A 26,899-nucleotide genomic window follows, 5' to 3' on the forward strand; every position below is an offset into this window, starting at 1 on the left:
GACAACCCTCAGAAGTCAAATCTTGTGCCGAACTAAGGATTAATTAGGTCTTACTTTTCATCCTAGATTTTATTCCTAGAAACAGACAATATTAAAGCTATATTATATCAAGCCGTATATATTATCCGGTATATTTTTTCATAATTTTTTGGATACCATACACTTCTAGTTTTTTGTAAATTTCGAAATAGATTTTATTGAGGGTTACACCCTCAATCATTTGCACAAGCATGTGCATTTAAATAAGTTTATAGATATAGGTTTTTATCTCAAATAGAAGTTATCATCTGTAATTTTTTTAATTGGCAAAATATATATCTCTCCTGCTTCAACGTATAAAATATGATGTAACATCTGACAAATATCTAGATCAATTTAATTACAAAAAGTCACATGAACTAACAGTGTTTTCCTGTTTGAACGGATAAACCGATTTGTTAGTATTGCACACACGGATCTTGTCTAGAAAAGACGTTGTTGGACAGAGAAAATGCCGCTATACATATTAAAGGCCGCATTAGAATTGCCAGACAAATTTACCACAAAGCAGAGAAAAACTAGTCTGGGGAATTGCATGGTGTTCTACAAGACGTAACTGATCTCGTAATTGTGTTGATGAATGTGGAATGAGGCTGTTGCCTTTTCTGTATTTTACTTGGATATTCTATTACTCCTGTTCTATAAATATTTGATTTCTGATATATATATATATATATATATATATATATATATATATATATATATATATATATATGTATATATATATGTATATATTTAGTTGTAGTTGTAGTTGTTTTACCAATAGGAGTAAATTTTTTGGCTATGATGTCCTGAGATAATCTTTTGAAAAATCTATAATTATTTACTCAAGCTTTTCAAAAATGACTAGAATCGAAATGTCGTTGACAAAACCTCGCTAAACTAACTTATGAATATATAAAAATCTGATCAACATCTCTCAAAATCAATAAAATCAGGCCAAGATGGAGAATCTAGAAGAAAATCAGGATAGAAATTATTTATTAAATTAAATCCTCATTTACTACATATTTGTAGAGTTTGCATATCTATTGAAGATGAGTTATTCGTCATTTCGAATTGAAATCCAATGTCGCTACCAAATATAAACTCAATGCATGCAAAATATTTTGGAAATCAGCATATTAGATTAAAAGTTTGATAATATGTTACTACCCTAAGTGCTGCATGGCAATTGCATTGTTATTCTGCCTTTCATGGTACATCTTGAATGCTATGAAGAGATCAAATTCACAAATCTTCGGTGAAATGCAGAAATCCAAGTAAAAATCCTGAAATCCAATCGCATAAGACAAAACGACATTTGTCAATAGAGAGGAAAAACTTACATAATTGCTTGGGCTATTAGGGATACATGCATGAATTTGGTGTGGAGAAAGTGGTTTATATTCTTCAGTTGAATACGATCATTCAGTTTAATGAAATCGTATGCTTTTTTTATTTCACCATAGTGATTGACATCTATAACTGCAAAAACTGTATTATTGATAGCATTTACCGTTTTCAAGATACGCGACTTAAAAGTGTGCGTCATCCGTACTTTATTCAAAAGGTTTGCAACTTCCAAAACATAGCACACTTCTTCATTAGTCTTCAACAATGTATTGATGAATTTTTGATTTGACAGAGGAGCTGGGTAGAGAGCCATCAAATTATTCATTTATCTCCCGATTGACCTGAATTCCACTGGGAGCATTTAAACTCAAAACAAAGAAGGATGTTTAATTTTTGCTTTTATTTCATTAAAAAATATTATTATGTTCCTTGATATTTGAGTTGTCTAATTCCAATATCCGCTAACTCCACACGGAACATATTTTCATAAAAAGCAAAAAGTGTATCTACTATTCTCGAGTAACTGTCTAAATGAATTGTAATTATTCTAATAGGGAAAGTAATTCAAATTGTTATATAACCCTGATTTATGTAATTTAATCATTAAAAAAGAACATTAACATACATTTAAATTAAAAAAAATGGATTTAGCGGGTTTTGAAGAAAAGGAGCTGGCGGATTTTGGAACAAATTCAGGAGCTGGCGGTTTTAGGCAAAAAACAAACAGAATGATCTCGGAGAATTTACACAGACTATCTAAAAATAAATATAGGTAAAAAAAGTTTGAAAGTGGAGCTAGCTTGTTTTGGAATTAAACGACTCATTTTTACAATTTTTTTTTTGTGTTCATTTTGTTGTAACAATATTTGTGCTATGTCACTGTTTAGTAATGTAACTTAGAGATTGTGTCTGTCAATATCTCTTGTAGATTTAATGATGTCAATAATAATTATTATTAATATGAATCATAACTGATCCTCTCTAGCGAAGATATATTTAGTATTAACATAGAGTCAATAGATGAAACAAAATCAATCAAATTGAAGAAAAGTCAGGCCTTATCACCGAGATTTTGCTTTCTAGTTCACAACCTTCATAATAAAAAAAAATAAATAATATTCACCATGTTCATACTCTGAATAGTCTATTCAATTTAGGCAGTTTTTCTATGATAACCGCCCTAGCCTTTATCGTCGTCCTAAATAACGTAAAAATGTGTTATTAATTTCATTTTCGGGGCTGGTTTGTTCCATTACCATCACAGTCTTAGATGATGGAAATCTGTATATATATATATATATATATATATATATATATATATATATATATATATATATATATATATATCTGTATATATATATATATATATATATATATATATTTGTATATATATTTGTATATATATATATATATATATATATATATATATATATATCTATATATATATATATATATATATATATATATATATATATATATATATATATATATATATATATATATATATATATATATATATATATATATATATATATACAGGTTGTTTCAGAATTCGACGGACAAACTTATAACACGTCATTCCTCTTGCAAAATGATGAAAAATGAGGTAGGACATGTGTGTCCGGAAATGAGCCGTTTCAGAAATACAGGGCGTTGAAGTTGCAAAATAAAAAGACCCTTTTCGTCGTAGCTCCCGGACTAAAAGGAATAAATTAATGAAACTCAGCAAATCGATTACGAGCTAGAATATGCTTCCTCCAGTGGTATGTTTGCTTCAGTATCAGTAGCCAGTGGCGTTCCAGCGGGGTAATAGCTTATATTTCCCCCCTTATTTTTTACGCCACTGACTTTATATCCACAACCGTCTTTTTTTTTTGAATTCCTTGATCAATTTTACGTAAAAACCAAATAAACATTCACTATGAAAAAACCAGTAGTTTTCGAGAAGAATTGAGTTGAACTGATAGGAGCATTCTCATATGGGAATATTAATAATCGAGTAAAATAATCGAAATTCCAAAACCGAAATCATTTGAACTCTTTCATCATTCTACCATTCATTGTGTGCTTGAAAAATTATTCACTTCGGCAACATATTGCGGATTTTCTACCATTTTACCAACTTTTTTTGCAGATATGTTGTGAGCCCGCAGACCTACTGAATGGCTTCACCTCGAGATTTATTTTTTAATAAAATGTTCCATCCAAACGATTTTCAAAGACAATTACGAATAGTTGGCAAAACTGAACTCAGAATGTTTTATCGAATTATCTTCTCTCACTGGGTAAAAATCCAAGTTTTATCGATTAACCAAAATACCATTACTTGTTTCAACCTTAGCCATCTACAATGTTTCCTGGGCATATCTATTATAGTTTTGTTAGATAACTGTACCGATATTCTCGAGTTCTTCAGCCACTGGTTGAATAGTTTCAGAATACATTCACGTGACTTATAACAATCTTTGATCCACCTAAGCAATGAGGATTACTTTATTCATTGACAACAATAAATTTGTTAGGGGGCTGCGGAAATGAAATGAGATTCGTATGACACTTCCAAGTTAACGTAGCTGTCAGAAAGTGTTTGATAGTGTATTTCGTATAATAAAAATGAATTTTACATTCGAAGAGTTAGCGGACATGCACCTTATTTATGGAAAATCGGGACGAAATGGAAGGTTGGCACAAAGAATGTATCGTGAAAATTTTCCTGGAAGAAATAGAATTCCTAATATGAAAACGTTCGAAAACGTGGACAGAAGACTCAGGGAAACAGGAAGTTTTTTAATTACCAGAAGGAATGCAGGTATACAGAGAACTGTAAGAAATTATATCACAGAAGAGGAGATATTGAACTATGCTGCTGAACATCCGTCTGAAAGTAGTAGATCTATAGCTAGAGTGCTGCATGTGTCTTCATCATCTGTTTGGAGGACTTTGCATGAACAGCAGTTATACCCATATCGACTGAGAAAAGTTCAGGCACTGAAACCAGAGGACTATCCAGATCGAATTGAATTTTCTCGATGGTTTTTAAGTATGTGGAGAAATAATCCGGAATTTATCAAGCAAGTGTTATACACTGATGAGGCAAAATTCACAAGGGAAGGTATTTTCAATTCTCGCAATAGCCATATTTGGGCCGAGGAAAATCCTTTTGCTATTCATCCTCATGGCCATCAAACAAAATTTTCATTGAATGTTTGGGCAGGAATAGTAGAAACCGTTTAGTTGGTCCTTATCTTTTACCAGATAAGTTGAATGGGGACAATTATAGCACTTTCTTGGGAGAAGTATTGCCTGAATTGTTAGAAGATGTTCCTCTGAATATCCGGAATGGAATGTGGTTTCAGCACGACGGTGCTCCTGTTCATTTTTCGTTAGCTGCTAGAGAGTACCTAAATCGGAAATTCGGTGACAATTGGATTGGTCGAGGTGGACCCCACAAATGGCCTGCCAGATCACCAGATTTGAATCCTGTTGACTATTTTCTTTGGGGTCATATGAAGTCACTGGTTTATGAAACAGAACCAAAAAGCCAAGAAGAATTAGTCGCCCGCATTCAAGCTGCATCGATAACGATTGCCGAAAATTTAGAATCATTTGAAAAAGTGCGATTTTCTATGTTGCGCCGTTGCAGATCGTGTATAAGTGTTGACGGAAAAAATTTCGAACAATTACCCTATTGATTATTCATCAGATGTTCTCATTATTATTCAAAAGCACATTTGAATTTTCAATGTAAATTTCAAAAAGAAATTCGTGTTTATGACTCACTGTTCTAGAATTTCAACAGTATTGTTTCTTATCACATTATCTGAAATATGTGTAGAGAAGGTATATTTTGAACATGATATTTCTACTCAAAGATGAATTATGAGTACCGACATCCAACTAAGAGTTATGTAATTAGCTGTAAATAGACAACTTCCATTTCTTCATTTATTTAAAAAACTTCATTTACTGACTAGAGTTAGCGAAGATGTTATCAGATGGTTATTCAAATAAATTGACTTCTTCCAAATACATTTCTTTTTTTCGTGCGTATAATTAGAGTCTACTGGTAAAATTTTGTTTTTCGGCTTCATCTGTGAAAATTTGAAAACACTGTATACTTTGAGAATGTTTTTCATTTTCTTGTTAATGAATATTCTTCAAGATATTTACGATTCTACAAAGAGAAGTGTGATTTCACGAATGGGAAAGACAGGATAATTGTGAACAAAAAATAATTTTCCCAAAATCCAGAATAATGGTGTTATTTTAGGATTATTGGAGCCTAACTCAGTCGAGATTCCGAATGATCGCAAATTTTATTTAGGGTCACTTTTTTTCAGATCACAAAGTCACTCGAATATCTGAGAACAATGAAAACATTTCAACAATGGAATCTATTGACAAGCACGAAAATAAGCCTCAAGAGTTATGATTTGTCATTACAATATGCTAAACATAACAAAAATTGGTACGATGATAGAAAACCCACAATAATTACCATCACTTGCAAGCGCTAAATTAATGGTAAAATCATAAAAGAGTTCAAATAATTTTGGTTTTGGAATTTCGATTATTTTAATCGATTATTCCCATATAAGAATGCACGTATCAGTTCAACTCAATTTTTCTCGAAAACTACTGGTTTTTTCATAGTGAATGTTTATTTGGTTTTTACGTAAAATTGATCAAGGAATTCAAAAAAAAGACGGTTGTGGATATAAAGTCAGTGGCGTAAAAAATAAGGGGGAAATATAAGCTATTACCCCGCTGGAACGCTACTGGCTACTGATACTGAAGCAAACATACCACTGGAGGAAGCACATTCTAGCTCGTAATGGATTTGCTGAGTTTCATTAATTTATTCCTTTTAGTCCGGGAGCTACGACGAAAAGGGTCTTTTTATTTTGCAACTTCAACGGCCCATTTCCGGACACACATGTCCTACCTCATTTTTCATCATTTTGCAAGAGGAATGACGTGGTATAAGTTTGTCCGTCGAATCCTGAAACACCCTGTATATATATATATATATATATATATATATATATATATATATATATATATATATATATATATATATATATATATATATATATATATATATCCCCATAAACGGGGAGATGAGGTCAACTAAGAAGAAGAAGAACTCAGGTAAAACTCAACAACATGTAAGTAGTAGGTAGTAGAGAGTTTATGGACTACTCTATCTCTGAACACGTAACGAACACCATTTTACCAGTATAGTAAGAAGTGAGTTGAGCAAAGTCAACAAACTTCTGAACACGTAACAGCACACCTTGATAGTGACAAATGAGATTTTCTCGAAACGTCGGTGAAATTAGAGATAATATCACATACACGGATCAAATACCCGGAAAAACCAGTTCAGCATATCTATATATATATATATATATATATATATATATATATATATATATATATATATATATATATATATATATATATATATATATATATATATATATATATATATATATATGTCCCTGGACTTCCTCTTTTCCTCTCGGGAATGTATAGATGGGGTCAAAATATCACCAGTACTTCATATAACTTTTTTTCCTAAAATCCTTCGTTACCAAGTAACGGGCCCTCGAAGTTACAAAATGAAAAATGTTTTTCTTTGATAACTTTTCAAGTGAATAATCAAAATCATCCAAATTTTGGTAATTGACTAAACAAATGAATTCCTTCGATGAGCTTTCATGCAGGAGTCAGTTGTTTTGCTACAAAGTCAGGAACGGACTACCCCCGATGGTCCACACCCCAAAACTTTGAAATGAAAGATATTTTTCAATATTTTTCAACAATTTAAGGTTACTTGGACAATTTTATGAATAAAAGTACTCGTGTGGAAAGTCGATCGGAGCAACGAGTCTTGATAAAAATGTTGTTTCACTCGACGACATCAAACCCGCTCGTCCACCATTATTTGAAATGAATAATTATCAAAGCAGAAATAATAATGATAACGTTAATTCAACAACATTTATCCTGAGATGTCTACCATTATTCGAAAATATTAGGTTTTAAGGAAAATGGAAATGATAGGTAATGATCGGGATGGGTTTAACTGCCCTTTCTCGAACACGGGGGAGTTATAATCAACTTCGATACTAGTGGACTGGATTCCTTGTAGGTTGCTGGCTTTGAATAAATTGACGCTGAATCAGTTCGTTAACTAAATATATTTACAATCCTTAGCAGCTACCATCTCACAAAATCGTAGGACATACAAGTAACATTGGGCGTTGGCAAAATGCTTCTCATAAGATAGTCTGTGTTTAAATTACTTACAAAACGTTTCCTTCTTCAAGACACACTATGCACAATGTACCACTAATATATGCAAATTCACCTTCCTTTACTTATTAACTTGGAAAAAATACAAACGCCGAAATTATTCGAGCGTCGTGGATAAATTGAAAAATGAATAGACTAAATCTCAGTAGGAGAAAGAAAAGTCAGTTAGGTTTCACTACCTCGGAGGACAATCTCGGAATGCGTTGTACCTCTCTCGGTTCTTTTTGGGAATTTTTAATCGCCACATGTCGACCGATAAGGGAAAGGGGCGATGTTTCTGGAATTCTGGGAATTCGTTGAATGAACCTAAAGGTTTACAGATGTAGGAGTTGGAAAGCAATAAATGAATTGACAGAGCGCGTTCAGGGATGGATTAAGCACAATTTAAGTTGGAACTGAATGACTAAGAAGCTTGTTGGAAACTGTGTTTCCAACATATTCCCGCCCCGTTGAAATCTCAGATATTTCAACAAGTCAAAGTGAGGAAATGCCATTAAAACACAACCGCGAAATCAAACGAAAAAAAATAAACCTAATGACGCCAAGTAACTAACGCAGAGAACGCGTTACACTGGCTGAGTTGCACTAGGCAAAGGGTAGACCTTACTGATAGGCCTGACGAAGACACCTTCTTGGGAGCGAAGTTTCACGGCACGGACCCTTTGGTCAGAGCCAGGAATGATTTCCACAATTCGGGCTAATGGCCACTTCAGTGGTGGGACATTATCTTCCTTTAATAAAACTAACTCATTAATTTCTAAATTTTTGGAAGGAGACAGCCATTTTGGCCGATTTTGCAACTGGTTGAGGTATTTGACAGTCCATCTTTTCCAAAAAAACTGTTGTATCTGGGAACACCTCTGCCAGAATGTAAGTCTATTTTCGGGCAAGTGGGTAGTATCTAATTCAGGATAAGAGGTTAAGCTACGACCTATCAGAAAGTGGCCAGGAGTCAGGACTCCTAGATCCCGCGGATCACTCGAAATGGGACATAACGGTCTAGAATTTAGGATGGCTTCAATTTGTGCCAGCACAGTACTGAACTCTTCAAGGATTCGGACAGTTGGGACTTGGCGAAAAATTCGCGCAATTCTCGAAGGTGATTTCTTGCACCTACGTAGTTTGTAGCGTTGTCGCTGTGGATTACAGCAGGAATTCCTCTACGGGATATGAAACGTTTTAGGGTTAAGAGAAACGCTTCGCTGGACAAGGAGGAGACTAATTCCAAATGCACAGCCTTGGTAGCCATACACACGAAGACAGCCATGTAACATTTAATAGTCGGTGCCTTTCTGAGGCGCGAGGGCTTTATTAAGAAAGGACCACCGTAGTCTACTCCTACCTTCTCAAAAGGTCTAGAAAGAGTGACACGATCAGGAGGTAAATCGGACATAATCTGTTGAGCCGCTACGGCTCGGAACCGGAAACAATTCATGCATTCATGAATTACTCTTTTTACTTCCCTGATTCCATTCAGAGGCCAATATTGTAAACGAACATTAGCAAGGACAGTTTGGGCACCAGCGTGACCCAACCGGATATGCTCCCTTTTGAGTAGGAGGGACACTACATAATTTTTTGCAGGGAGAAGTATGGGGTGTTTTTGGGGTGACGCAAACGCCCTCCGACGCAAATGAGACCTTGCTCATTCAGGAAGGGATTGAGAGCTAATATACCTTTGTCAGAAATTGATTTCGAGGATTTTAACGCGGAAATTTCTTTAGAAAAATATTGGGACTGTAAATTGTGAAGGACCAGCACTAAGGCAGAATTTATCTCAAATATGGATAAAGGACCGGACAACTTGGTCTCCTTATTTTTAGAATTGGATAAAAAACGTGAAACATATGCTACTGAGTGTAGTAATTTGTTAAAGGAAGAGAATCTCTGGAATATTTCATTCCAGAATTCGTCTTTAACTTGAGTGCTTGTCACTAGCACTTGCAGCTTGTTTGTCTTCTGCTCAGGTATAGCACTTGGAGGGGGTTTCAAGATAAATTTGGACAATTCCAAATTTATTTCGGAGAGGAAATCAGGACCGTGCCACCACAATTCTGAATTCAGGAGATCAAGAGCTAATACTCCCCTAGAAAGTAAGTCAGCGGGATTTTTAGAAGAACGAACGTGTCTCCATTGAGCTTGTGGCAGGGAAGTTTGAATTTGGGACACTCGGTTGGCCACGAAGGTGTGCCAACGGGATGGATGGGACTGAATCCAGTGCAGAGCTATCTGCGAATCAGTCCACAAATTTACAGATTCGAAAACTAAGTTTTCGACAAAGATTTGGATAACCTTTTTTGCTAGTTTGGTGAGCAATACCATCGCACACAATTCCAGACGAGAAATTGAAACAGTTTTCAGCGGTGCTACTCTGGATTTGGAGGTGACTAAGAGAGATGTGACGGTATCATCGGAATAAGTGGTTCTGAAGTACAAACAGGCACCGTAAGCACGTTCGCTGCTGTCAGCGAACCCGTGGATTTGGATTTGTTCAATGGACTTTGAGGAAAACAAACATCGAGGAATTTTAAGAAATTTTAGGGATTCAATTGAATTGATGAATCCCTTCCATTCTTGGCACAATTCAACAGGAAGCGGTTCGTCCCAGGAGATTTTTGCTAACCAAAGTTTTTGCAGGAAAATTTTATCAAGAACTATGAACGGGCCCAGAAAGCCTACCGGGTCAAACATTTGAGCAGTGATTGATAACGCTTTTCGCTTAGACGGAGTATCATTACAATAAATTTTCGGTAGAGAAACTGCTAAGTTGTCAGAACAGGGATTCCAAGATAAACCTAACACCTTGCTAGGGTTGTCTTCCATTTTTATTTCGTATTGGATTGGATCAGGATCTTCACAATATTTTTCTCTGAACTGTGAAGAATTGGATGACCACTTGTGCAGTTTGAAACCTGCAGAATTCAACAAACTATTGAGTTGATGATAAGAATCTTCTAACTCGGAAAGGGAATCGGTGCCATGGAGCACATCGTCCACGTACGTCTGTTTCAATAATGCCCGTTTGGCTAACGGGAAACCTTTACAATTGGAAGCGAGCTCCTTCAAAACTCTAGTTGCTAAAAAAGAGGAGGAAGTGACTCCATAAGTCACGGTGGAAAGTTGAATGCATTTTAGCTCTTCTTGGGGGGAGTTTCTCCACAGGATGTTCTGGAGATGTCTTTGCGATGGATTCATTTTAACCTGGCGGTACATTTTCTCAATGTCGCAGGTCAGGACATAAGAATGCTGACGGAGACGGCAAAATATATCATACAAGTCTGGCTGTACTTGATAACCCTTGTGTAGAAGATCATTCAAAGAAAATCCAGTAGAAGTTTTAGTGGAGCCATCGAAAACTACTCTGAGTTTCGTGGTTTCACTGGACTCCTTGATAACGCAGTGATGCGGAAGGAAATATTTTATCTCAGCGGATTTGTCGGTGGGATTAAATGGAACATATGTGGCATGTTTCAATGACACATATTCATCAATGAAATTTTTATAAGCGGAAAATAATTCTTGATTATTTTGGAGCCGTTTCTCTAAATTGGTAAATCGCCTTTTTGCAATATGGAAGGAATCCCCAAGAGGAATCTTTTCAGTGGGGCATTTGAACGGAAAATCTACTTGGAACGTCCCATCTTTGTGACGCACATGCGTTTGAATAAAAATTTGTTCAGCAAGCTCTCCGTCTGCTGATAAGAACTTAGACTTTGGAAGCTCTTCGACTTCCCAGAATCTAGAAAGAATTTCACCTAATGAATCTGTGGATTCACAGGCATTTTGGCAAAGAAGTGAAACCTTGCCGTGTTTCGGAACCCTCTGAGGAGGCAATTGTCCTCCAATAATCCAGCCGAGCCTCGTCAGCTGAAGGGTAGGAAGTTTGGGACCTAGCCTGTGGATTTGTGGCAGTAAAATGTCGTAATAGGCGTCAGCGCCCAGGAGAACATCCACATCGGATGGAATGTGAAATTCTGGATCAGCAAGTCTGAATTCTGACGGAATATTCAAGCTATTTTTGTTTAGCGGAATTCTAGGTAATTTGGAAGTGATTACCGGGAGTATTGCACAAGACACCTTGAGGCTAAAATTCTCATGAGTATTGGAACGGATAACAATATCTAACATTTTGTTAGAAACAGTAGGAGTGCATCTTATGCCGGAAAATTGAATTTGATTGTCGTAAGTTTTATTATTCAATTTTCTTACGAATTTTTCAGAAGCGAAGGAACATTGACTGCCGTTGTCTAGAATCAGCCTAGCTTTAACGGGATAACCGTTTTCGGAAAGAACATCTACTACGGCTGTGGCTAATAGAATTTCATGATCTTCTTTACCAACAAGAAGTGCGGATGGCATCGAAGATGCCGGAGTAATTGCCTGAGGTTCGGGCTCAAGGGCTCGGAAGTGCGCCGTATTGTCAGCATTTTGAGTGGGAGGATTAAGGGGAGACGAACGCCAATTTTGACTGGGACTTGTAGTTTGAACTAATTTCGGAATTGCCCTCGTACTACCGTGAGGCCTGGGACTATCTCTCGGACTATTATTTGAATTTTGGGAATTTTTTGGAACATGACCTTGGGAAGAGTTTCTGTGAAGTAGTGTGTGGTGTTTTGTACCACATAGGGTACAACTTTTAGACTTACACTCGGTCAGCAGGTGTTTGCCACCCAGACAGTTAAAACAGAGTGCCAAGGACCTAAGAAAACTGTATTTTTCATCAGTACTAATTTTGGAAAATTTATAACATTTATAAATATCATGATCAGGGACCTTACAGAACCAACAAATTCGACCTTTAGTGGTCGGGAAACTACCATTTACATGTAACGCGGTTTTTGAACCTGTCCTTGAGAACTTTTCTAATTTCAATTCATGCGACGCGGAATGAGAGGAAGGAGTCAAGGATTCTAAAGCACTGCATCTGGCCTCAATGATTTGAAAAAATTCCTTTAAAGTAGGATTCATTTTTAATTCTCTACTGGACTGGTACTCCTTTTTAGTACCGTAATCTAACTTTTTCATGACAGCATTAAGAATAATTAAATCCCAATGTTCAATTGGGCATTTCAAATTTTTCAAGGCATCCAAGTTCTTTCGAATATTTACTAAAAAGTCTCTGAGGGAGGAAGAAGTACATTTTGTAATGTTCGGACAATCCATTATAGAATTTAAATGTGAATTTATAATAGCTAAATTATTTTCGTACCTTTTTTCTAAAATATTTATTGCAATTTGGAAATTTTCATTTGTAATTTCAAGTGACTCAATGAGACACAAAGGCTCTCCTTTCATATAAGAACGCAAATAAATTAATCTTTGAACATCAGTTAAGGAATTGTTATTTTTTATCAAAGCAGTAAACAATTGATAAAACGGCGCCCATTTTGCATAATCACCCTCAAATTGGGGTATGGAAATTTGAGGAAGTTTTACTCGTCCACCTTGTTCATTTAAGGCAGGCACGGATTGCATACTATTTGAAATGGAAAGGGCAGACAGAGAGGTGGAAGGAATGGTTAAACTGTGAATCCTTTTTTTAAAACTTGCAACGGATAAATCAAAATTATTTTGTAAACTATCTCTATCTTCTGTATCAGATTTTTCTGGGTCTAATTCCTCAATTTCATCCTGAGCACTGATATACTTAGTAATTTCACTTTCTAAATTATCTAATTTAGTTTGAAGGAGAAACAAGTCATTTTCGGACTCTAAATTCTGAGTAGCCCAAGTTTGAGTTCGTGTAATCGCGGCTTTAGCATTTTTTCTTTGTTTCTTTAAGGACTGCATTGTGTGTTTTGAATTAAGAAATCGTAAAGTTGTCTATAGTCTAAATGATACAACTATTCTAAAATGGAAAGAACCACGCAGGATTCTGTGGACGAACACTATGCTCTGCCTTTCGCGACGTAGATTTAAATTTTTACTTACGGCACAAACTTTTTTGACACTGAAAAATTAGCGTAAATGTTCTTGCTAACGTTGGGAACACGTAAAGTTTTTACACAATGCAATAACCGCACTAGAACATAGGTCATAAATCAACTCAATCAAAATATCCGTGTGCGAAAAATATCACTAAACAATGTATCAAGAAAATTGCATGGAAAAAATCAATATGCAGTAAATCAAATATGTGATAAATTAAAATGTACAGCAAATCAAACTGGTATAGTCGACTTCATTTAAAATTTTATTTCATAAATAAATCGTTACGGGAAGAAAGGGCTGCGAAATTTTAAATACGGCCCTGGAGTATGAAATTGATTACTTACATTAATTTTTTCGACGAAAGAAAAAAATCAACTCTTTTCAGAGCCGTTCCTGAAAGGACTCAATCAAATTATTTCAAATAAAGCCGACTCTAATAGGAGAGAGCAAATGCCAAAACAAAGATTTCTTTCTTTTTGGATACGTAAGAAACGCCCAACAATATCTTAAATTAAGTCAAACTGTAAGAAGAAATAATCGGCAGCAAACTGAAACATCAAATATGAATTTATACAAGAGTTTTTGAATGTTAACACTACGCTGCGCGCGGTGGAAATATTTTCTGGAGCGAATCGTTACTGTTCAGTTGACGATATCCTCTATTGGAACTGGAACTTGGAAATTGTATTTTTGTAATACAACTAGGAAATCCGAATAATCGAAAAGAAGCAATGTTGTTTTTGCAACATTAATCGAAGAACGAACTGTTCAGCATCCGGCTCGAAGGACCATATGATCGGGATGGGTTTAACTGCCCTTTCTCGAACACGGGGGAGTTATAATCAACTTCGATACTAGTGGACTGGATTCCTTGTAGGTTGCTGGCTTTGAATAAATTGACGCTGAATCAGTTCGTTAACTAAATATATTTACAATCCTTAGCAGCTACCATCTCACAAAATCGTAGGACATACAAGTAACATTGGGCGTTGGCAAAATGCTTCTCATAAGATAGTCTGTGTTTAAATTACTTACAAAACGTTTCCTTCTTCAAGACACACTATGCACAATGTACCACTAATATATGCAAATTCACCTTCCTTTACTTATTAACTTGGAAAAAATACAAACGCCGAAATTATTCGAGCGTCGTGGATAAATTGAAAAATGAAGAGACTAAATCTCAGTAGGAGAAAGAAAAGTCAGTTAGGTTTCACTACCTCGGAGAACAATCTCGGAATGCGTTGTACCTCTCTCGGTTCTTTTTGGGAATTTTTAATCGCCACATGTCGACCGATAAGGGAAAGGGGCGATGTTTCTGGAATTCTGGGAATTCGTTGAAGGAACCTAAAGGTTTACAGATGTAGGAGTTGGAAAGCAATAAATGAATTGACAGAGCGCGTTCAGGGATGGATTAAGCACAATTTAAGTTGGAACTGAATAACTAATAAAGGATCAGAAGAAGCTTGTTGGAAACTGTGTTTCCAACAGGTAAAATGTTCATAACGAATTTTTATAATGCAAACACGTTTAACTAACGAAACTCAAGAGCCTCAAGAGCAAACAGAAATGAAAAATGACCACCTTCTCTCTCTATACATTTTCTTAGTCTGCGAAGACACCCTCTCTGTACTTGAAATAGCATTCCAGGGTCGTTTCGTATGGCTTCACAATGTAATGTTATTCTATTCAACAATGCATCTCTTATGTAAATAGGTGTAGCGTAAACAAGGCTTTTTAGATGCCCCCACAGAAAGAAATCCAATGGATTCAAATCCGGAGACCGCGATGGCCATGAATATGGCCCACCTCTACCAATCCATCTATTGTGGAAAATATGGTTCAGATGGTCACGCACAATCAAACTAAAATGAGGAGGAGCGCCATCATGCATAAACCACATATCTCTTCGGGTTTGCAATGGAACATGTTCCAAAAGTCCATTCAAATCGTTCTGAATGAACTCCAAATAACGTTCTCCATTCAATCGGTCCTGTAGAACGAATGGTCCTATAAGATGGTTTCCTATGATACCAGCCCAAACATTCACGTTGAATTTCCGTTGGTGTTTGGTTTGCAATATCCCATGGGGATTTTCTTCGGCCCATATATGGAGATTATGAGAGTTGATAACTCCATCTCTACTGAAACCTGCTTCATCAGTGAATAAAACTCGATTAATAAAAGTCATATCCTCTCTTTGCCTATCCATGAACCAATTGGCATATTCCAGTCGTGCTGGAAAATCTTGAGGTGTCATGGCATGTACCTTCTGGATGTGAAATGGGTGGAGCAGTTGTTTCCTAATTATTCTATGAATAGTGGACTTGGATGTATGGAACTTTTCTGATAGATTTCTGATGCTCATTGAAGGATCATCAGCGACGGCTTCCAAAATATTTTCCTCCAATACAATGGTACGTACAGTCCTAGGAGCGCCCTCACCACCTCGTTTTGGCAAAACTGTACCTACAATAATATCGAAATAAAACAACGTGCTCAAATTAATTATCAATTATTACATACCTGTCTCCCTCAAGCTGCGATCGTTACGCTCGAATGTTTCTCTTGACGGTACCGTTCGATTGGGAAAATGTTCGGAATACAGACGACGAGCTTCTGCAGCATTACAAAATGCTCGTCCATAAAATACATGCATATCTGCATATTCATTGAATGTAAACTGTTCGGCCATATCAAAAAAATTCAAAATATCCTATAGAATATTGACAATACAATGATAGTCATATGACAACGCACTACTCAACAAAACAAAATCGCATTCCAGTTTCTCATTTTTTATCAAAACTTTCTAAAAGGTTTTTTTTGTCAACATCTGTGAAAGAAATGGAACATAATTATTCCCTGGATATTTTTCACCTGATCATGTGCAGCCGTTTTTGTAGTTCATTCGTTTGCTTTTTATTAGTATAGTAAATATTTTTTCCGATGTGCGTTTTTTCAGCTAAATTTAGATTCGTGTTAAAGAATTTCTCCCATAAAATTATAATTATCAGTGAAACTCCTCAACAGTTTAGCTGTGAAGAAGAATTTGAAACATTCGAATGTTGAGTTTCATGAGATTCAGATAACTGATCAACACGAAACGTGATTATTCCACACGTATTATGTACATACAAAATATGGAATGAATTCGATATTTCATAGTAGAGTAGCTTGTTAGTATAAAAACACCACGAATCTACAGAACTTGATATTTCTTTTAAAAAAATATCTGCTATCACAATTGTGACTTAAACTTCCATATAGGTACTGTACTTTTTGTTTACGACTTCATTTTAGCATACTTTGTATTATTCCTGTTATAAATATTGTTGAATTAACGTTATCATTATTATTTCTGCTTTCATAATTATTCATTTCAAATAACGGTGGACGAGCGGGTTTGATGTCGTCGAGTAGAACTACATTTTTATCAAAACTCGTTGCTCCGATCGACTTTCCACACGAGTACTTTTATTCATAAAATTGTCCAAGTAACCTTATTTTGTTGAAAAATATTGAAAAATATCTGTCATTTCAAAGTTTTGGGGTGTGGACCATCGGGGGTAGTCCGTTCCTGACTTTGTAGCAAAACAACTGACTCCTGCATGAAAGCTCATCGACGGAATTCATTTGTTCAGTCAATTACCAAAATTTGGATGATTTTGAATATTCACTTGAAAAGTTATCAAAGAAAAACATTTTTCATTTTGTAACTTCGAGGGCCCGTAACTTGGTTACGAAGACTTTTAGGAAAAAAAGTTATATGAAGTACTGGTGATATTTTGACCCCATCTATACATTCCCGAGAGGAAAAGAGGAAGTCCAGGGACACCCTGTATATATATATATATATATATATATATATATATATATATATATATATATATAGATATAGATATAGATATAGATATAGATATAGATATAGATATATATATATATATATATATATATATATATATATATATATATATATATATATATATATATATATATATATATATATATATATATATATATATATATATATATATATATATATATATATATATATATATATATATAATATATATATATACGAAGAAGTCTCATCCTCTGTTTTAATTCTCAATTGGCAGAATAGCGTTAGTCATGCTTCAAAATATTTGCAATTTTGAAATATAAATAGACAAAACGTTAAACATTTCTGAAAATATTGGGTATCAGGAGTTTATAGGGAATTGCCAAAATGAAAGGATGAAAAATATTTTAGATGACACAACCGAAAATTTTGACACAACGGGCATTTGTTATGTCCCAATCAAATATATGATTACCTGGCGAAAATTGTTAATTATGAAAGTCTAGCGACTTCTCATTCAGGAGGGTTCAGTTAACAGGTGTTTACAAGGTGGGGACAAAAATCATCTCAACTAGTGAAGTACTGTTTCTTTGTAGTTGGATCTCGATTCATTCGCACAGTAAAATTATTTTGCTCTATATGATCCAGTAGAGCTTATTCTTTTTTATATTATCATGAAGAATATATCTACACATTCAGACAAATATTCGACCTTCGGACATTTCTAAATGATCGATAAAGATTCAATGCCTTCAATTTTAAAATTTTCAATAGCTATGTTTTTTTCCCACTACAATCTAATGCATTCTACTCCGCCATCGACCGTGGGAGTATACGGCGTCTTCTAATGTTACGCTATCGGTCCTTGGAATCATGAATGTTTCGTTTGTGCTCCATTTATATGAACTTGGGATTCATTTGTACACATAATTATATTCTGAAGTTATAATGATTGTTAAGCATAGTATGTATTCGGAAATAATTGTTTTAGCTAAAACGAATAATAAAGTCTGTAAGAACATGTATTCCCAATCTCATTTTGTTGTCATATTTTTTGTGTGATATAATATTCAAATAACATTTTATTGTAGGTATAGTGAATCACGTGTTGCGGGTTTGTACACTGTTCAGTGAAAATTCCACAATAGAGTGTTGGTTGAATACATTATGGAACAAGTGTCGACAAATTCCAACACATATTGCGTAATATTGTCACTGACAGCATGCAGGACGATCTTCAAATTAAGACAAATGATATAATCAATAATGATCACTTATTTATATTACAAATTATGAACCGATCAGTGAATAATTCAGTCCATTGAGTACAGAAATTAAAATAATGAGTTATCTCGAGAACATCTTGTATGGACCCATGACTATTTTATCGTGTGTATGAATGCTTAATGCACACAAGAATTACAATAACTCTTGTAAAAAGATAGGAAACATAACTGGCAAAATGTACTGTAGACAAGACAAGATGTATACTAATTATACTCTTACAAGGTTTGAAACGTAATGAATGATTTTACAAAATACAATGTTTCACATAGGTAGTTTAGAGAAGGGGTTTCAGATTCGTCATTATAAGTACAGACAGAGGTTTAGATTAATATAGGTAGGAGAAGTCATAATAGCGGGTAATTCCCAAGATAAGGGATACAAGGAACAATTGAGGAATTAAAAATCTAGCTATTTATAGCTTACAATATTTACGTGAAATAGACTTAAATGTACGGGTTGCTTGAGAAAATATATTCGAGAATATTGAACTTTATGAGGATAAGTGGATTAGAAGATACCCGTACATTAGAACACCAACTGGAAAACCCCGATTGAGAATAATGAAAAATGAAATAACTTTAACAAGATTAGTTAACAATACATAAAATACACATTTCAGAGCTGGCAACTCTAGGCTAAATACAAAAAAAATAAGATTCACTTACGAGTGTGAAGGCAGCCACGGATTTCTAACCATGAGTTTGTAGCGTGAGCCTACTGCACACGGCGTCAGCGGCATCCAAAATGTGTTGAAAATTGGAGAACAGCTACGACTATTTCTAATAATTAATGAAAATTCACTGCAGACTATTCTTCAAGAAGTGAATATTGATTCATTATATTGATGAGAGGATGTGACCTGTATCTCATAATATTTTGCCAGGCAGAAAACCTATCTTCACACAACCGTACATGCTTTGAAAATAAACTTCAATAAATCCATCAGAATATTCCTGGATGGGGATTTTTTTTGCATGATTACATACTATGAAAGGTGCTGAATGAGACCTATATCTCAGAATATTTTGCCGGGCAGAAAAACTACCCCCACACACCCTTTTATGTTTTCAAAATTAAATTCAATAACTCCATCACAATATTCGTGGATGGGATTTTTTTTCCATAATTACATACTATGAGAGGTGCTGAATGAGACCTATATCTCAGAATATTTTGTCGGGCAGAAAAACTACCCCCACGCACCCTTATTTGTTTTCAAAACTAAATTCAATAACTACATTAAAATATTCGTGGATGGGGATTTTTTTTCATAATCACATACTATGAGAGGTGCTGAATAAGATCTATATCTCAAAATAATTTGCCGGACAGAAACGCAACCCCCACGCACCCTTATTTGTTTTTAAAAGTAAATTCAATAACTCCATCAAAATATTAGAGGATGGGGATTTTTTTTGCATAATAACATACTATGAGAGGTGTTGAATGAGACCTGTGTCTCAAAATATTTTGTCGGGCAGAAAAACTACCCCCACGCACCCTTATTTGTTTTCAAAACTAAATTCAATAACTCCATCAAAATATTAGAGGATGGCTTTTTTTGCATAATAACATACTATGAGAGGTGCTGAATGAGACCTATGTCTCAAAATATTTTGTCGGGCAGAAACGCAACCCCCACGCACCCTTATTTGTTTTCAAAAGTAAATTCAATAACTCCATCAAAATATTAGAGGATGGGGATTTTTTTTGCATAATAACATACTATGAAAGGTGCTGAATGAGACATATATCCCAAAATATTTTGTCGGGCAGAAAAACTACCCTCACACACCCTTATATGTTTTCTAAATTAAATTCAATAACTCCATCAAAATATTCGTGGATGGGGATTTTTTTTGCATAATTACATACTATGAGAGGTGCTGAATGAGACCTATATCTCAAAATATTTTGCCGGGCAGAAAAACTACCCTCACACACCCTTATATGTTTTCTAAATTAAATTCAATAACTCTATCAAAATGTTCGTGGATGGGGATTTTTTTTGCATAATTACATACTATGAGAGGTGCTGAATGAGACCTATGTCTCAAAATATTTTTCCAGGCAGAAAAACGATCCCCACACACCCTTTTATATTTTCTAAATTAAATTCAATAACTCCATTGAAATATTCGTGGATGGGGATTTTTTTGCATAACTACATACTATGAGACAACAAAATTTTTGACAGATAGATTGAAAAAGTACATGTGAAGTTATTTTTCTAGTTTAATGTCATACATGTGAATCAAACATGTGAATCAATAATTTATTGTTTGAAGCATTTTGTTGCTTCTTTAGTCTGGTTCACATGTACTCGATTTAGCTCTTTTTGGTGATATTTTTCAGCCCTGTCCAAAAATTACGACCAAGGTGTCATTCGATTCGTATTTTTGTCTAGAAAGTTCAAGGAAAGGTCCGAAAACGCGCCGATAAAAATTACAAACGTTATAAACAATCAAGTGAAAAAAATGGGGCTTTAGTTTTTTCTTATGTCTCGGAGATTTTCAAAATTTTGGAAATTTAAAAAAAGATTTGAAAAGATCAATGAATTTGCGTAAAAAAAGTCCTGACTCTCGAAACTGTATCTCGATTATTTATAATTTTTACAGAGCCCTGAAAATAGAGCCAAAAGCGGGTAGTCTGGCTTCCGCGCGCCTTTCGTCACTCTGACATAAAAACAAAATTATTTAAACATATTAAATGTAAATATTAAGGAATGAAAAGATTCATGTAATTTTGGGATACATCAATAAACAATAATCCGGAGTCAAAAAATGTTTATCCCAATTTTAACATTAATTATACATTTGTTAATTAATAACTTTTTCTGAATTGAAAGTTAATATAAGAATCCCTATAATTATTAAACTAAAACCCTAGCATTTTTTTCCTTTGGTGAAGTTATCCTTAATAGGCAAAAAATAGATTACCGTTGCCAAAATGAAAAAATTGTTATTTTCTATTTTTTTATTAACAATTTAAAGTTATAATTTTATAAAAAATACATTACAATTTATTTTTTATTTTTTATTGTTTCAATGTCCCATGGCTAAATACTAATTAATAATTTTTTTTTACAGCTATTGTTAATGAATTTATTATAAACAAACTCATTGTTTATAAGCAATTCGAATTTTTTTTTTGCATTATGTTAATGGAAAAAAATCATGAGTTTTGAAAAAAAATTGAAAAAAAATTTTGCGTTTGTTAATTAACAATCGTTTTTTGCAACTAAATATTAAAATTAAGGAACCGTTTTTTTTTAAATCATAAATTCTATTGTTCTTTAAGGTTTTGAAAAACTTTTTTTTTATCTTTTTTTTAATTGTTAAAAAAAATGTTATAAGCCATTTTTTTTTATTTTATTTTCAATACTTTGTTCTATAATAAAAGTAACTATGTGTTTTTTTTATTTATTCTATTTTTTATAAAACTTTTAATATTGTGATACCTTGATAATTGTCTTTTTCATTCGCTCCTTCGCTTTTATAATTATATTAACTTTTAAACTATTGCAGTTATGACAAATATGCTTCAAGTCCTTTTTGTTCATTATGAATTTATTAACAATTTAAGCCTTTTCCATTTGCCGAAAATAGCGCTCGTTGTATCGCATCCTGTAAAGGCATGCGCAAACAGAATGATATTTTTCAAATGCTTATTATTTCTGGTTTCATAAATAACATCCAACTGTTTGGTAGATGCTCGTGGTTCCACGTGACTGATTGTTTCATTTAATTTTCTTAAACTCCATACAAATATGACAATAAGTGAATGTTAATGATCCTACAACTACTAAAAGTGCAAGTAATAAAGTCCTTATGATTTATTGTTACATGACATGAAGTTTATGTTGAAAAGACTCAAACATTTTTTTTTTCTTAATAAATAACGATAAATAATTAAATAAATAATAGGACTACAACTTTAGTAAAAGGCTTAAATTGTTAATAAATTCATAATGAACAAAAAAGATTTGAAGCATATTTATCATAACTGCAACAGTTTGAAAGTTATTATAATTATAAAAGCGAAGGAGCGAATGAAAAAGACAAGTATCAAGGTATAACAATATCAAAAGTTTTATAAAAAATAGAATAATTAAAAAAAAACACATAGTTACTTTTATTATAGAACAAAGTATTGAAAAAAATTAAATAAAAAAAATAATTTGTCTATAACAATTTTTTTTAATAAACAATTAAAAAAAGAGTAAAAAAAAGTTTTTTTAAAAACTATTGTTCATTAACAAACGCATTTTTAGCAACAAATAAATTTTTCAAGAAACCATTTTTTTTCTAAAAATCATGATTTTTTCCATTAACATAATGCAAAAAAAATTCGAATTGCTTATAAACAATGTATTTGTTTATAATAAATTTATTAACAATAGCTGTAAAAAATTAGAAAAAAAATTTATTAATATATTTTTTATAAAATTATAATTTTCAATTGTCAATAAAAAAATAGAAAATAACAATTTTTTTATTTTGGCAACGGTAATCTATTTTTTTGCCTATTAAGGATAACTTCACCAAAGGAAAAAAATGCCAGAGTTTTAGTTTAATAATTATAGGGATTTCTATATTAACTTTTAATTCAGAAAAAGTTATTAATTGAAAAATTTATAATTAACGTTAAAATTGGAATAAAAATTTTTTGACTGCGGATTATTGTTTAATGATGTATCCCAACATTACATGAATTTTTTCATTCCTTAATATTCACATTTAATATGTTTGAATAATTTTTTTTTGTTTTTATGTCAGAGTGACGAAAAGCGGGCTTCCGCCAGACTACCCGCTTTTGGGTCTATTTTCAGGGCTCTGTAAAAATTATAAATAATCGAGATACAGTTTCGGGAGTCGGGACTTTTTTTACGCAAATTCATTGATCTTTTCAAATCTTTGTTCAAATTTCCAAAATTTTGAAAATTTTTCGAGATATTAAGAAAAAACTAAAGCCCAATTTTTTTCACTTAATTGTTTATAACTTTTGTAATTTTTATCGGCGCGTTTTCGGACCTCTCCCTAAACTTTCTAGGCAAAAATACGAATCGAATGACACCTTGGTCGTAATTTTTGGACAGGGATGAAAAATGTTACAAAAAAAGTACATGTGAACTAGACTACTTGATCACTTCAACCTTTATAAGCAATCAGTGGGGTTATTTTGTTAAAAAAACTACAAAAGTGGCCGTACTTATAGTCGGTTACAGCAATATTATAGCATAGAATTGAATCTTTTTTTTAATTATACCTACATATCCCATGTAGTATGCAGAATAGCAAAATAACCCCGCAGAAATTAACAAATTGTTAGCGAATACAATTACTCAAGAAAAGTGCAGAAATTTTGTTTATGACCGTAATTATTCATCTGTCACGTGTTTTTTTCTATACAATAGCATCTTCGGACGTCACAATACTGTAGAAAAAATTCGATTCACTCCTTCACACCCCCACCTCACTCTTTAATTTTTTACAAGAAATATTGCGGAATGGTTATTAAATACTCTTTTTTTTCTGAAAACGCATATTTTGAGTTAATATTGGAAACTTAGACGATCTATGAGAGAATTTTCGGAGAATATTTGATACTCATTTCACAAAGTTTCTCAGAAAATTACAGAAGTACTGTGGGGTACAGTTTTCAATATAAACTCAGAATATGCATTTTTATAAAATAATATCAATATTTCATACCCATTCCGCCAAGTTTCTCGAAAAATATCAAGAGTGAAATGAGGGTGTTACTATATCGATCGTTTCAGTATATGCATTTTCAGATAATGATTTCAATATTTAATAGCCATTTCGCAAAAATTATTCCAGTCAGTGAAGTAAGCGTGCCCTGAAGGCGGCTATGTACATGAAAATGTGACTTGCTTTACTGTCTACAGTGTTTTAAAAATCTAACTTGCTTCACTGTCTACAGTGTCTACTGATGAGCTATACCATGATCCGAGACACACAGTGATAAACGTTTACCCTGTTCCTCAAGTCCCATTCCATTTTCCATTCGAGTTGACGTTGACAACAACAAAACCATGCAATGTGCCTGGATGCGAACTTCGATGAAGCGTACGTACAATGAGTGATTTGCGAGCACGTGAACGTATGTACCCGGTGCTCGAATAGACCATCGGTATTTGAATTTGAGGGCGAGTGCACACCGAGAAAATTGTAGGTGAAACAATAATCTGGGGCGCAGATTTTTCAAACTCGGCAAGGAGACAAATTTATCAAGCTCGTCATGACATAGAAGGCTACGGCCCTTATGAATCTGCATTACAAAATTTGTTTTTAAATGAATAATTCTGTGTCTTAAAATAATCAGCAATGAAATGACCGAATCACACAACCTAGTCGCGCGACCGATGGACAAAGCTCGACGATTTCGCAGCCCGGTCGCTTGGTAGTCAAGCGATTTAGACCGTGTTTACTTTCTCAAATAATCCCCATCCACGAATATTTTGATGGAGTTATTGAATTTAATTTTGAAAACATAAAAGGGTGTGTGAGGGTAGTTTTTCTGCCCGACAAAATATTTTGAGACACAGGTCTCATTCAGCACCTCTCATAGTATGTAATTATGCAAAAAAATTCCCATCCACGAATATTTTGATGGAGTTATTGAATTTAATTTTGAAAACATAAAAGAGTGTGTGGGGGTAGTTTTTCTGCCCGGCAAAATATTTTGAGACACAGGTCTCATTCAGCACCTCTCATAGTATGTAATTATGCAAAAAAAAATCCCATCCACGAATATTTTGATGGAGTTATTGAATTTAATTTTGAAAACATAAAAGGATGTGTGGGGGTAGTTTTTCTGCCCCACAAAATATTTTGAGACATAGGTCTCATTCAGCACCTCTCATATTATGTAATTATGCAAAAAAAATCCCCATCCACGAATATTTTGATGGAGTTATTGAATTTAATTTTGAAAACATATAAGGGTGTGTGGGGGTAGTTTTTCTGCCCGGCAAAATATTTTGAGACACAGGTCTCATTCAGCACCTCTCATAGTATGTAATTATGCAAAAAAAAATCCCATCCACGAATATTTTGATGGAGTTATTGAATTTAATTTTGAAAACATAAAAGGATGTGTGGGGGTAGTTTTTCCGCCCGGCAAAATATTTTGAGACACAGGTCTCATTCAGCACCTCTCATAGTATGTAATTATGCAAAAAAAATCCCATCCACGAATATTTTGATGGAGTTATTGAATTTAATTTTGAAAACATAAAAGGGTGTGTGGGGGTAGTTTTTCTGCCCGGCAAAATATTTTGAGTTACAGGTCTCATTCAGCACCTCTCATAGTATGTAATTATGCAAAAAAAAAACCCATCCACGGATATTTTGATGGAGTTATTGAATTTAATTTTGAAAACATAAAAGGATGTGTAGGGGTTGTTTTTCTGCCCCACAAAATATTTTGAGACATAGGTCTCATTCAGCACCTCTCATAGTATGTAATTATGCAAAAAAAATCCCATCCACGAATATTTTGATGGAGTTATTGAATTTAATTTTGAAAACATAAAAGGGTGTGTGGGGGTAGTTTTTCTGCCCGGCAAAATATTTTGAGTTACAGGTCTCATTCAGCACCTCTCATAGTATGTAATTATGCAAAAAAAAAAACCCATCCACGGATATTTTGATGGAGTTATTGAATTTAATTTTGAAAACATAAAAGGATGTGTAGGGGTTGTTTTTCTGCCCCACAAAATATTTTGAGACATAGGTCTCATTCAGCACCTCTCATAGTATGTAATTATGCAAAAAAAATCCTATCCACGAATATTTTGATGGAGTTATTGAATTTAATTTTGAAAACATATAAGGGTGTGTGAGGGTAGTTTTTTTACCCGGCAAAATATTTTGAGACACAGGTCTCATTCAGCACCTCTCATAGTATGTAATTATGCAAAAAAAATCCCATCCACGAATATTTTGATGGAGTTATTGAATTTAATTTTGAAAACATAAAAGGATGTGTGGGGGTAGTTTTTCTGCCCCACAAAATATTTTGAGACATAGGTCTCATTCAGCACCTCTCATAGTATGTAATTATGCAAAAAAAATCCCCATCCACGAATATTTTGATGGAGTTATTGAATTTAAT

The 26,899-nt window shown here is 33.8% G+C and overlaps 2 protein-coding genes across 4 annotated transcripts in view; one reads left to right on the top strand and one right to left on the bottom strand.

Annotated features, from left to right (window-relative positions):
- The window catches only part of sprt (PDZ domain-containing protein sprite), a 214,592-nt gene that overhangs the window by 104,008 nt on the left and 83,685 nt on the right, over positions 1-26,899 (top strand). The gene's annotated exons all lie outside the window — the stretch shown is intronic.
- Positions 9,262-12,054, bottom strand: LOC141480370 (uncharacterized). The gene has a single exon (XM_074170302.1). The coding sequence runs from the start codon at positions 12,052-12,054 to the stop codon at positions 9,262-9,264; it is 2,793 nt and encodes a 930-aa protein (XP_074026403.1).

The sequence above is a fragment of the Leptinotarsa decemlineata genome, unplaced genomic scaffold (genome assembly GCF_025532065.1).
Source record: "Leptinotarsa decemlineata unplaced genomic scaffold, Ldec_3_MD MMD2_P_RNA_scaffold_7, whole genome shotgun sequence".
NCBI classification, from domain to species: Eukaryota; Metazoa; Arthropoda; class Insecta; order Coleoptera; family Chrysomelidae; genus Leptinotarsa; species Leptinotarsa decemlineata.